The sequence below is a fragment of the Podarcis erhardii genome (assembly GCF_964252035.2).
Source record: "Podarcis erhardii genome assembly, chromosome: 2".
Classification (NCBI taxonomy): Eukaryota; Metazoa; Chordata; class Lepidosauria; order Squamata; family Lacertidae; genus Podarcis; species Podarcis erhardii.
Genome location: NC_138498.1, coordinates 79487283 through 79501121, shown reverse-complemented (window position 1 = coordinate 79501121; position 13839 = coordinate 79487283). Strand labels below are relative to the sequence as shown.

The 13839-nt window shown below is 41.8% G+C and overlaps 1 protein-coding gene across 16 annotated transcripts in view; it reads left to right on the top strand.

Annotated features, from left to right (window-relative positions):
* RAF1 (Raf-1 proto-oncogene, serine/threonine kinase) overlaps positions 1-13839 on the top strand; it is a 71621-nt gene that overhangs the window by 53758 nt on the left and 4024 nt on the right. For 14 of the 16 annotated variants that reach the window (XM_081848086.1, XM_081848081.1, XM_081848076.1 and 11 more), the window contains 10 exons: positions 517-670; positions 3088-3147; positions 5537-5564; positions 5982-6106; positions 7013-7130; positions 8423-8507; positions 9972-10148; positions 10560-10606; positions 11386-11504; positions 12807-12938. In XM_081848086.1, the coding sequence (XP_081704212.1) occupies positions 517-670; positions 3088-3147; positions 5537-5564; positions 5982-6106; positions 7013-7130; positions 8423-8507; positions 9972-10148; positions 10560-10606; positions 11386-11504; positions 12807-12938 (1045 nt within the window). The remainder of the gene's footprint in view (positions 1-516; positions 671-3087; positions 3148-5536; positions 5565-5981; positions 6107-7012; positions 7131-8422; positions 8508-9971; positions 10149-10559; positions 10607-11385; positions 11505-12806; positions 12939-13839) is intronic. The other 2 variants (XM_081848079.1, XM_081848078.1) reach the window with 1 other exon arrangement.

The following is a 13839-nucleotide window of genomic DNA, read 5'->3' as shown; positions in this document are numbered from 1 at the left end:
GGCAAGCTAAGTGCCTGCTTATGGGATGGACAACATTATGCGGAGATTTTGCGAAGCCTCCTCACTTTGCAACTGCAATTCTTAGTAGTAATTTGGAACGGCACTTAATGATAGCTAATTGAACAAAATTTAACAAACTGATCTTGTTTGATATTTTGGTTAAGAGATATTTCTTAAACCGCAGTTTCTCAGTTTGGATGCATGGGAAATCATTGTTTTAAGAAGCCAGGAAAGCTTTGCCAAAGTCAGGCGCAGAAGTGGGAGGAAATGTCTGGAGGGATGAGATGGGAGAGTGTGGGTACATACATGCCTGGTTCCCAGTCCATTTAAACTCTGGTTTATTCAACTGAGATAGTTAGATCTGAACCAGACTAATCTGATCATATATTAATTTTATTTCAAGAGAAGTAGACTCTACAGCAGTGATATCTAATAGAGAACAGCTTTTCTGATGCTTAACAATAAATCACCATTTCCTAGTAGAAGAAATGAAAAATGTTTGTTTCCATCCTTTAGTTCTCAACACAGATATTCTACACCTCATGCCTTCACATTCAGCACATCAAATCCATCTCCCGAGGGCTCCCTTTCTCAAAGACAGAGATCTACATCAACACCAAATGTCCACATGGTCAGCACAACTATGCCCGTGGATAACCGAATAATTGAGGTATTCCTATTTCTGGGTATTTAGCCAGTTGTTTCTGAATTGCATATTGGTTTAATACTTACTGCAGGTTATAATGGCCGCATTCCTGTTTTCATAGAACACAGTAGTTTGCCAAACCGCAATTCTCAGCTGATGTTCTAACTCTTCATAGTTTGTTACCAATTCTTTACTATGATTTGAAGGATCAGAGAACAGGATGCTTGTAGCCAATATGTGACCAACTTAGTGACATCTCATTATTTCTGTTGCTATCACCTTTACTAATCAGTTAATATTTCCATAGAAGTATGGCCTGCGCAAAGTTAATCCAGTTAAAACAGAGAGTTTCTGTGCTACAAAATATAACAATTTACAGTATCTCACTGAATAGAACAAAAGATCCACTCACATTTCCTTAAACAGATTTCTTTTTAATATCAAGTTCTTGAGGGTTCAGTTGTGTGCAGCCCCTTATAAGCAGTAATTTTCATTTGGCTTTTTATATCGCTTTTCTTCTCCTACTACAGAGACAGCATAGCAAGATAGTAGGTGACAGCATGACTAATAAGTTCTTGATAGCTTGTAGCACAGATTAGGGGTTGTAAGTAGTGATGGATAAACTCACTGAAATTCTGTTTGGAATGATACCAAACAATTTAGTTTGGGTCAGAGTCAAAGTGACCCCCAATCAAGCTATTCTTTATCCTCAGTTTAAGGCTCCATCACTCTTCCAATGTGACAAGCCTGAGGCACATTCTCTGTCTCTTACCTCCTTCCTCAAAATTTATTTGGTCATCCTAGTAAGTTCCATGAATCCTTGTGCCGGGGATGCTTCCATGGCAGTGCTAAAATTCTAATGGGGGCACTAAATTGAGACTTTCCTGATCCAGCTTGCTGGTAAATCAGAATAGAAAAGAAAGTGGCAGCTCGTTACAAGGGATGGTGTTAGGCTAAGCCCTTTAAGATCTGGACCCAAACTTGTAATGGGCTTGGGGGTTCCTGAGCTGGGAAACATCATTACTGAACGTCCTCTACCCCTGTTTTTGAACTTTGGAGCTTATCACTAATTTGAAGACAAAAATCACTTGGTAGAGCCATTAAAGCTTTGATGGTAAAGTTCTTTTCAAGGAATTTTTAGAGAGCCACCCTACAGTATTGGAATTCCCTTATTGGTCCAGCTGGCTTTCAGTGTGCCAGAAAGCAAACACCATTTTGCAGCTGACGTTTTGTAATGTGGTAACACACTTTTTATCAGGGATGTGTATCCCATGGTTGCACAGTTGTGTGATATCTCAGAAAGTGGCTCAGAGTACCTTTCACCGGTGTATGGTCCTCCAGATGTTGTTTGACTACAGCTCTCATAATCCCCAGCTACTGTGGCCGTTTAGAGGGCAAGGCTGATTTAGGACATGAAATTCAGCAAGTGCTGAGTTTAAGATTACAGATACTGACTGAGTGACTCGGAATGGTGAGAAGCTGAGCAAGGGAAGGATTTGAGTTCTTATGATAGCTTTTGACCTTTCTCATTGATAGTAGAAGAAATTGTGCAAAGTAAGACGGGAATATGCAAATTTGATTTATATATGCAAATATAGTTTTATTTGTATAAAATTTGTTACCTAGCTGCAGAATTCTGGTGTTCATTGCCTCATCTATAAGAATCATGAAATCCGTAGCCCCTAGCTTTCTGTTCTCCCACTTTAATTTATTGGATGTTTTGATAGGATGAGTGGGATGAACTTTATTTTGGGCTCCCAATGATTCTTATGTAAATGCTTACCTTTTAGGATGGTTTAGGTTTTTGATAGTGGCAATACCTTTAGTATCTCAAGCCAGGCTAGGAAATCTTCCCTGGAATTGTGTTTTGAGTTGGAGAGAGGAAAACCACGGTTGTTGTTGTTGCTGCATCTCAGGCTCCTGAGTCCTAGAGTTCTCTTTGGATTTTACCCTAGAATAGTGAACCCTTTGTATAAAATGGCATCTAGCGTCTTGTTGAAATGCAGATCTGTTTGATTAGATTATCTCTGCTTGGATCAGTATCGGGTATAATCAGATTCTCTATACATCTGCCTTGTAGAGATTAAAATCTCATAGCCCCTCTTGAACTGTTCTTTTCTTGTGAGTCTACTTATGGCAGAACTGGAATACTATCAAGTTTTGAAAATGCGGAGAGATGATTTATTTCATGGTTGAAATAAATGAGCATATTTCATGGTTGGTGGAATGTCTGTCTGTCTGCCTAACCTTAAGAGCATTCTTGCATCAGTTTTAATCTGCAGTTCCTAAATAAAATAACATTCACATAGCTAATGTGTTAACTCTCTTTTCTTTCAAGTTGTCTTCTTTCCTTGTTGTTACTACTTTCCTTTTTAGCAGCTGAAAACTATTTTTTTACTACTTCCTCTGTTCTTTTCTTATTTCTCATTGCTTTGAATTAGAATAACAGCCTGAATGCTTCTCCCAGGTCCTGGTGCAGACGATTCTGTTTAAGGGGAAGAGTAGGTATTATCTGGATGCCTTTGCTTTCTTCAGTTAACAGGATTGCTAAGAGAGTTGGCCAAATTAGTGTGAGTTAACATAATTGTAGCTTAACAGTTGCATTTGGAAAGACCAGTGTGGCATGTTTGTTTAGTTCTAGTACTAAAACCCAGAGTTCGTAATACAAAGTAGAATTTGCACTACACAGATGAAGCTTTCAGTGGTACAGAGCAAAATCCATAGCGTCTGGAGTAAACCTCTTCCTTTTAGCTTTGCTCTCATGGATGTGGTTGTGTTTTAAAATGGTAAGTGGGCATGCTGGTTGAATATTTTTATTATAAAAAACCCAGAAATGTCATTCTTTAAACTGCTTTTTAGGGTTGTGGATTACCGTATTTTTCGCCCTATAGGACGCACTTTTTCCCCTCCAAAAATGAAGGGGAAATGTGTGTGCGTCCTATGGGGCGAATGCAGGCTTTCGCTGAAGCCTGGAGAGCAAGAGGGGTCGGTGCGCACCGACCCCTCTCGCTCTCCAGGCTTCAGGAGAGCCACACCGCCAGCCCCACAAGCTCAGGGGACAGCGGGGAGGCGGAACGCTGCCATCCCGCTGTCCCCCAACTTGGTAAGAAGGCTGGCGGGGGGGAGAAGCCTGCTCCTCCCCGTCGCCAACCCCGCAAACTCGGGGGACAGCAGGGAGGCGGGCGGAAGGCTTCTGGGGGCTGGGGCTTCCCCCTCCCCCAGCCCCGCAAGCTCCCAGAGCGATGCCAAAGCTGCACGCAGCTTCGGCATGGCTCTGGGTCCCGTTCTGGGGGCTGGGGTTGGGGGAAGCTTGGGCTTGCGGAGAGCTTCCTGTTCTGGGAGCTGGGGTCGGGGGAAGCTCGGGCTTCCCCCGCCCCAGCCCCGTGCCGGGGGGGGGAAAATAATTTTTTCCCCTTTATTTCCCCCCCCCCCCAAAATCTAGGTGCGTCCTATGGGCCGGTGCGTCCTATAGGGCGAAAAATACGGTATAGTGTGCTCTCAACAAGAAGCTACACAGATATCTGAATAGTTTAGCTTTTATATAAAGCAAGCATTCAGTAAATGAAGGCTTGTGATTATAGAATAGAACACAGAAGCAGTACTTCAAAAATACTTTGCCTGTTGGAGATGAGTACTTTATTTAAGTTGAAATTGGGGGATGAGGGAACACCCAGCTTTGAAATGCAGTGAATATTTTCTTCTTCTTAGAAATTCAGGATTTGGAGTGTGTTTTTAAAACAGAGGACAGCCTGTGCCTTTGTGGCCACATCCAAGCCACAGCAAGTGCATGAAAGTTCCTGTAAAGTCCACATTTTAGCTTAGCTGGCAGGGATCCAAAGGCCTATGTCCCCTGTGTGGGGATTTCCCCATCCTTCTCCCTTCCTGCTGAAGCCACTTGTGTCTCTGTAGAGCTGCTTCTGAAGGTTGGGAGACCCATTGGAGCAGGATTTTATGTGGCAATTCAAGCAGAAAGCACCACCCCACTTCTGTTGCATGAGCACACACAATTCTTGGGATTCCAGGAACTGTTCCCAATTGCCCATTTCCAAATGAACCTCCTTAGAATGAAAGGTGATGAGCAATTCTCACTGAGCTATACTTCTACACTTGGTTTTATTCAGTGTTTCATCTTGCCCAGCGTGTTTTCTGTCTTGACTAGAAATCTGTCTGAAGCCTCATTATTTTTATTTTGTTGAACGTGCTTACACACTACTTTTCCTTCAAAGAGCTCTGAGTAGCTCAATTTGACTTCTAGACAATTCACAGGGTGAGACCAGTTTAGCTTTGGCAGAAAAACTGCATTTCGGCTATTTTCTCACCTTTCTTTTGACCTTGCATTTTGCTTTGTGTCTTTCTATCCACTATACAAACTGTGCATTGGATAATGCAGGACAAATGGGAACCATTCTAAAATTGCCTTATATCAGAGCTGTGCATGTTTACACAGGGTAGCATGTGTGGCATGCAGTGAGAGAAGGAGAAACGAGCTCAGCTGCAGCAGTGGTACAGTGGGGGCCATGTGGATTTCCACTTTTACAGATTCAATTCATCACTATGTTTAAATACGACCAGATGGAACTGGACTTGCTCTATATGTAGTAGGTGATGCAAAATACATGTTACACCACTAACTTGATTGGTTCATGGTGGCCTTTCATGAAACGTTAACTTGAATGCTCCTGTGAATACTTCAACAATTAATTCAACAACTTCATTTTAAAAGCTAGGCATACTTCATTTTAGATGGCCAGCATCTCCAAATGTTGTGGTGGTTTGGTGTCTACAATTAAAGCTGCTGAGTCAGTTTCTCGTTAGCGAGAAATTTTCTGCTCTATTCCGCCTTCCAGAGCAATTATGCTGAAGTGTTGATACCTGTTCTTTTTGTTTCAGGATGCAATACGTAGTCACAGTGAATCTGGTGAGTGTTTTACTTAATAATATGTGGGATACTGGGAGGGCCACTTGGGAAGCTGCCTTAGGTTGATTCAGACCATCTAGCTTAATGTTGTCTTCTCTGACTGGCAGCTGCTTTCCAGAGTTCCATCAAGAGGTCTTTCCCAGTCCTACCTGGAGATGCCAGGGGTTGAACTTCTGCAGGGAAAGCTTGTTCTCTGCCACTGAATTATGATGCTTCATATTATGAACGTTTCTACATTAAAAAGTGCTTCCATGTTAGCATGCTGCTGGAGCACAGAACATCATTTATGCAGTAAAACACACTTAGGCTTTGCACAACATGGTGTCATACCAGTTCCCGCGTGTTTTTCTTGCTTCCGATATGGGGGTTGTCTAATGTTAGTAAGTGCCTCTTTCATCTTTCTTCAAACATGTGAAGCATCACCCTCAGCTATATCCGGAAGCCCCAACAATACAAGTCCAACAGGATGGTCCCAGCCTAAAACACCAGTTCCAGCCCCAAGAGAGAGAGCTGCAGGATGTAATTCACAAGAGAAAAAAATCGTATGTATCAGAGTATTTACAGCCGGAAGATACTCAGAGTATACAATGTGATTTTCAAATTTATTAAAGCTTGCAGCTGGATGTGTCGTTATGATTTGCATGTATTCTGTGTCATACTCTTTATGTTGCTGCCATAGCTGAATAGTGTGTGAGCTTCTAAAAGAAGCCCATGTGTTTGTCAATGTTATTTTACATTCTTCACTAATGCCTTCACCCTGATTCTATAAACAAACACAGTGCAACTCTCCGGCAGGGGTAGCCTAACCTGTGGGCCTTCTCAGATATTGCTAGACTACAATTTCCTTCATCTGTGACCGTTGGGCGTGCCAGCTAAGGCTGATGGGAGTTGTGGTCTAGCAACATGGAGGGCCATGGGTTCCCCATCCTTAGTCTCCAATTTGCAATAGCACCTGCCTCCATATTACTCTGCTCAGTATCATAATACAGCACCTAGATCTTTACATCAGCCCCTTGAACCAGTAAAAAATTACAATTTCTGACTTTGTGTTGTTTCAGCTGATAAGCTCTTGTCTACTGGTACAGGAAGTATTAGAAACAGGCTGTTAGCGTGGAGATGCGAATATGACCACATTTGTATAAGAGGGAAATCTGATTGTCATTAAATAGAAAAAAGTTATTGGGAGTGATGTTACGGCATAGATTATTTTCCAGCTGTACAACAGATTTAGAAATATACAGATGCCCATTCAGTCCTTAGTTTGCTTAAACATATTTCCTGTTGACATTTTGTTAAGTCTACATTATAACTGTGTATGTACTGCGTAGTCAGATCTAGATTATTTCCAAATATCATTAATCATACTTGCGGCAAGCTTTAATCTGAACCTGTGAAACTTGGTTTCCAGGCCATGCTGTCTGTATTGTAAATATTTACTTGCTTTCCAGAGACCTCGTGGACAGAGAGATTCAAATTATTATTGGGAAATAGAAGCAAGTGAAGTTATGCTTTCTACCAGAGTAGGGTCAGGCTCTTTTGGGACTGTTTACAAAGGCAAATGGCATGGTAAGTACCAAGTATTCCTACCACTCTTGTTGGAAAATGTTGATATTAAAATTGCTTAACATAGTAAAAAATATATACATTTGGCCATGTGTACAGGTTTAATATTTTTGATTCATAGATATCTGATAAGAACTGATCCCATAATTATGTATGGGGCAGAGAACCCTTCATTCCAACTTTGGAACTGGGGAGGTAATGGGAATTGCTGCTCAGCTGCAGAAACAATCCCCTCTCACCTCTACAGTTTCGTTTTTCCATTTTTATTTTTTGAAATATTGTCTCTGTCATTTTATTTATTTTTTTCAAGTGTTTATTGATTTTTGTTACGTACAAAAACATGTAGACACAAAAAAAGCAGGTAGGTAAAACAAATGTAAAGAAAAAAAAGATACTTTATAGAGTTGCAGAATGAAATAACAGCAACCCAGTACACCAAATTACAATGATGCTTATTCAGTTTCAAAATTGGGAGAAAGGCTGGCCATATGTCTTGCTCATCAGGAGGGGGCATTGCACACGCCATGCTGAGCAAACTTTAGCAGCCACATTTCATCATCTTTTCCATTATCATGTTTACAACAAATTATAAACAGCTCTTCCATTATTGTTATAAGGTGCGTTTGCATTGGTGTAAGGGAAGTGGGTATTTGGAAATAGTGGCCAAGATTCAAAGAACTACTTAGTGTACTCAAATGCTTGGTCCTGCCTTGTGGGGTATTGTATATTTTCCCTTTGAGCAGACCTTTGTGCCTCAGTGTAACCCTTTAGAGAGTTCCCCGGCTTACCATGTGATAATCAGAATGGGTGTGGGTGCCTACTGTTTATTAAACACTGTGACCCAGATTCAGCTCAACAGTTGCACTAGTGAGAACTTATGCAATGAGTCCTGCTACCACAATGGGGCTTTTCCATCCTCCCCCCCCCCTGAATGCCCCTATGCTCCCTAAATTGGCTCTGGGGTTTAGGAAGAACCCAAGAATAATGTGCGGGGGAAGGAGAAAGGCAGATTGTTTGTGTGGCAAGCAGAAATACTTGTTCTGACAGAATGTTCGTAATATCACTACGGTGAACTCAATCATATCCCAAAGTCCTTTGGGCTTATGGAACTAGTGACCCAGAGTTCCTGCCTCTGGCAGGGTTTGCCCTTGGGTTTTTCCGCATGCAGACCATACTGCTGAAACTCTGGTTCCTCCCTGCATGTAATTTGTGTACAGACATCAGTGGACTGCTTGTCATTGTTGTAAGGATGTTGGCATGGTGCTTGAGAGACAATTGTTGCATTATGTTTGCAGGAGACGTAGCAGTAAAGATATTAAAGGTGGTAGATCCAACCCCAGAGCAGTTTCAGGCCTTCAGAAATGAAGTGGCTGTGCTAAGGTAAGCCAACGTGGTGACTTTAAAATGCTTGTCTAGTGCTTTTATTAAGTTGACTCTTGTCTAAAGTGACTGGATGCACAAGCTCATTGTGTTTTCAGTAGAACTCTTTATTGTGTGAGGTTATTGCAAGGATAGTGAACTAAACAGAACTGGAAGATTTACCAGACTCTCATACTGCTGCCTCCAAATTGTAGACTATCCTGAGGCAGGGATATTCAGTTTGTTAGCTTACAGTTCCTTGTTGGCTGGAACTGTGATCAATACTTGTCAAGGCCGGCCCTACCATTATGCAACATAAGCCAACTGCCTCAGGTAGCAGATGTTGAGGGGCAGCAGAAGCCTCTTGGCTATTCCTCCTGTGCTCCCCACCCCCCAGTCATTCCTATCTTTTGGAGGGCAAGTCTATGTATTCTTCATGACATGTCCTGACCACTCTAAAAAGTACCCTTCTGACTCAAGTGTGGTGGAGGATGCTAACATTTTACCAGTTTGGAGAAAGAGCCCGTTGTCAGCCCAGTCAGCTTCTGTGTATGGAATGTGAAGGGAGTGCCATCTTGTCCTTTGCCTCAGACAGCAAACTGTTTTGGGTCAGTCCTGCTTGTTAGTCCTCAAAGCTATTCACTGGGCAACAGACTGGGGTAGAAGGGTGCACAAAGCACTCCTTTGCATGCAAAGGGAAGGATTTGCTGATTTACACCCCCCCATCCCCTTTCTGGCAGCAGCTGCTTGTGTCTCATGCTACACTAGAGGATATGCCAGCCTTCAGAACAGTGTTCCAGGGGGTTCTGCCTGACTAGCTGAAGAGGGACAGCTCCCCACCCCGCCAACAAGCACATACACAGTTTATATTGGATGCTGCTCAAATTCACCTTCAAATCCAAGCAGGAAAGACTGCATAGGCAAAATTCAAAGAGCAACATATGCACAGGGAAATTCAGGTTCATTCATTATTCTGTCATTAGTAAAAGACGTTTATTTCTATAAATAGATGCTTCTCTTTCTTTGTTAAATTTACATCCCCCTGAAAAACCTTTGCTATACAGTGGTACCTTGGGTTAAGTACTTAATTCGTTCTGGAGGTCCGCTCTTAACCTGAAACTGTTCTTAACCTGAAGCACCACTTTAGCTAATGAGGGCTCCCCCTGCTGCTGCGCTGCCGGAGCACAATTTCTGTTCTCATCCTGAAGCAAAGTTCTTAACCTGAAGCACTATTTCTGGGTTAGCGGAGTCTGTAACCTGAAGCTTATGTAACCTGAAGCGTATGTAACCTGAGATACCACTGTAGAGAAAAGCAGTTGAGCTTCAGCTTGGGTTCAGAGGTACTAGTTTTTCGGAAAGCTTTGGATCAGAAGAAAAATCCACTCCCCTAAATCAATAGAGATCTAAATTTCACATGTTTATTTAACTTACAAAACTAAACACACACTCCATGTTCATATGTTGATTCCTATTTGTTTCTCTTAGGAAAACCCGGCATGTTAATATTTTGCTATTCATGGGCTACATGACTAAAGATAACCTGGCCATCGTCACACAGTGGTGTGAAGGAAGCAGTCTGTATAAACACCTGCATGTCCAGGAGACCAAGTTCCAGATGTTACAACGTATTGATATTGCAAGACAGACGGCACAAGGAATGGAGTGAGTAATCTGCCTGCAGTGGCAGAACTTGTTGAATAAAGAATGGACTGAATCATTGTAGCTATGGAAGTGGTGTTGACTGCTCCAAAGACAAAATAGTGCTAGAGAAAATCAAGGTAGTGCTGTCTTGGGTCCAGGCAGACCTTTATAGTGCCTGTAAAACTTGAAATATAAAAACACCGGGCAGTCTTCCAGAGAAAGTAGAGGTTACAAAGATGTTTTCCTGATATACAAAAATAGCACTGTCTGATTCTAAATTGATAAAATGAAAGCTTTCTAGCTACAGTAGATAACTACCGAGGAAATGATAATCTTCATTGTGTTTGATTAAGGATGTAGTTTGTTGCTTTGTAACTTGACTTTTGACATGTAAATATGTTCACATTTTCATGTCTCAAATTTTGTTTACAGCTACTTACATGCGAAGAATATAATACACAGAGATATGAAATCGAATAGTATCCTTTTCTTACTGGGTGGAATTCTGATGGCCTGCCTTCATTAAATCAATATGGAACACGGGGCATAGTATTTCTAGTTTGTTCTGATGATTAAGTGATATGAAGACATGTTAGTTAATGGCAATATTGAAGTTTACTTCTGCATTCGTTAGCTGTCTTTCATTTGCAGATCTGAGTTGAAAACTGGGGCTGCTTTCAAGATCTCTAAATTCACAACACATAATTTTATTTTATTGTTTAAAAAACAAACCTTATAATGTATGGTTTGCGTTCTTTACAGGTCCTATCTCTAGAAAACTCAATGTCCTTTGGAACTTTCAGTGGATAGGACTCTATAAAGTGCAGCAGATAAACAGAAACTTAATTAAAAGAAACCAAATTGTGTGTTTTGAGAGAACTTAAAAATAGTAGCAGTCTGCTGACGGACTCAAGCACCTCCCTTTTACCTATAGATGGAAGTTCAGTGCTGAGAGTAATAAAAATCTGAGGAATGGGGAAGGTGTGGGAAAAGAAAGGATGTACCTAGGTAGGGTCTGGCACCATGCCACCTTCCTTTTAATACCGAATATTTTACAATATATTTAAAAACTTGGTAAGTCACTGTGAGAACAAGGTGATGGACTAGATAAGCCATTGGTCTGATCCATCTTGTGTTCTTAAAACACATTCATTAAAAGCTAGTGTAGAATATCTTCTGGAAACAGGCCTGGATGCAAGGATGACTGTGTTTGGTAACTGAAGTGACTGTCCATGTGTGTTCCTTAAGAGTTATGTAGATATATTTCTTCATGAAGACCGCACAGTGAAGATTGGAGACTTTGGGCTGGCAACAGTCAAATCTAGGTGGAGTGGTTCCCAACAGGTAGAACAACCTACTGGATCCGTTCTCTGGATGGTAAGTGACTTACAATGGAGCTGTTGCTTGTAGCTGGTCTGACATTAAAGTTATTCCTTTTAACTTTTGTTTTTAATGTGCAGTATATGACAAAAACATGTTTCTTATCCTTTAATCCAGGGGTGGGGAACCTTTGGATTGCTTTTGGGCTACAATTTCCATTATCCCTGACTGCTGGCTGGGGATGAGGAGAGTGGAATGCAGCAATATCTAGAGAGCCAAAAGTTCCTCATCCTTGCTTAAATACCAGAGAACTAGCATACAGTACTGCTATTCTACAATTGGCATGGCTGCTTCCTGTGTTGCAAAAGAAGGTGCATATCTGTGTGTGCTTTTAGAGCTGCAGTTTTCTTTTTAACATGGGAGGGGCAAACTTTGAGTGGGTAGGTGCTGCAGATAGGCTTTTTGACTAGGCTTCAGGATACATGGCCTTTCAAAACAAATTAGGGTTTGTTATGAGAATGAGCCTGTGTGAACCTCAGGGTTCCTCCCCCATCCAAGGTCTTAACCAGAGGGGGCAAGCCAAAAGCATATGCTTTTGAACTAACCACAGATTCCCATTACAGTGGTACCTCGGGTTACATATGCTTCAGGTTACAGACTCCGCTAACCCAGAAATAGTACCTCGGGTTAGGATGAGAACAGAAATCGTGCTCCGGCAGGGGGAGGCCCCATTAGCTAAAGTGGTGCTTCAGGTTAAGAACAGTTTTAGGTTAATAACAGACCTCCGGAAAGAATTAAGTACTTAACCCGAGGTACCACTGTACACCCAAAGTTCGGGAACTTTAGGTAGTTAAAAGAAGCCAGGATATCAAACTGAGCATGGAAGCTTTTGATCTCCTTTGTATGTAGGAAGGTGGGTGGGTGGGGGGCGCAGCGGGAGCAAGGAAGTCAGATGTGTGCAAGCTTATTCTTGTAATGACAAACCATAGTTACTTCTTATTTCTGTACTAGGCCAATGTCTATATTAAGTTTTTAAGAAGCTGAGGCTGCAGCCTGGTGGTGGTGAGATATGACTGCAGTTCTGCCACCTCACCCAGGGCCCTGCTGGCCTCAAGCTGACAGCGTGGAAATGAGGGCAGAGGAACGATCATGTGTTCCATTGTATTTTCCCTGATTTAAAAAACCCCACATTTTTCATTCCATTGTTTCCAATGCCAATTTGAATGTTTGAGGAAATAAATTTAATGCAGTGGCTTAATTCTGTTGTTTATTGTGGCCTTAATGCCGTCAGACTCTGTTTTCTTTTTCCCTCCATGTATGAATTCTTAATCTGGTTTTTTTTATATATAAAAAATAAAGGCACCAGAAGTGATTCGAATGCAGGATAGCAATCCATTCAGTTTCCAATCAGATGTGTATTCTTATGGAATTGTACTCTATGAACTGATGACTGGAGAGCTACCTTATTCCCATATTAACAACAGAGACCAGGTGAGAAACGATCATTTTTTAAATGCAATGCATTGTATTTCCAAATTTATTATTTTCAGAGTTTCTGGATTTTATTTAGAAGGCTATGGAGCAAAGAACCATGTAATTTATATTCCACCTCATCCAGTCTGCTGCGAAGATGGCAAATTATAAAAGTAGATCTTGGCTTGTGTGTATCTAAGCAGCAGGGCATCCCATATAAAAGCTTTTGCAGATGGTATATGTTTGCAGTAACATTGAAATGTCAGTATAACATCATGTATACTTTGCCCAAACTGCTTGTTTGCTATGCAGTGTTTGTTAGCACTAGGCTGGTCGGAATGTTGAGTCAGAGTTCTAGAGGACTGAAAAAAAATCTACATTGTTAACACTTGATACAGGGGCCAATTTGTCAACTAATTCCCTTGTGAAATCTGGGTTGTGTGTTCTTGGAGTTCCCATTGGTCTCCAAAGATCTGTGTCTTCTCAAGGGTTGGGCTGAGCGTTAGGAAAGCCGTAACTTGAGGATCGAAGGCAGGATAGGCTAACACTGCTTGTGAACTCTGCCTTCATTGTTTCTTAAGCCTGTCTGCCCAGATGGAAATAACTGTTATATGCTAGGAGAAAGAAGTGCCTTGAACCTTAAAGTAATATGACATGCTAAAGTGGCAAGCACAAGGTTCCTAACTGGTCTAGTAGCTGTAGTGCATGCTCAGTGCTACTTTAGAGGCAGTTACCACTCACTGTGGCAAGTGTGGCACCACCCTCTGGTGAGCATGGTGGGCAATTAGCCTTCTGCCAAACTTTGAAGGTGCAGACGTGTCTCAGCAGTTGTATGGTGGTCCCAGCCCCCTCCCAGCACTGAAGTTGGTAAGGATGCTGGGAGTGGTTAGGCAGCCAAATCGGCAAGCCCACCCCCTTT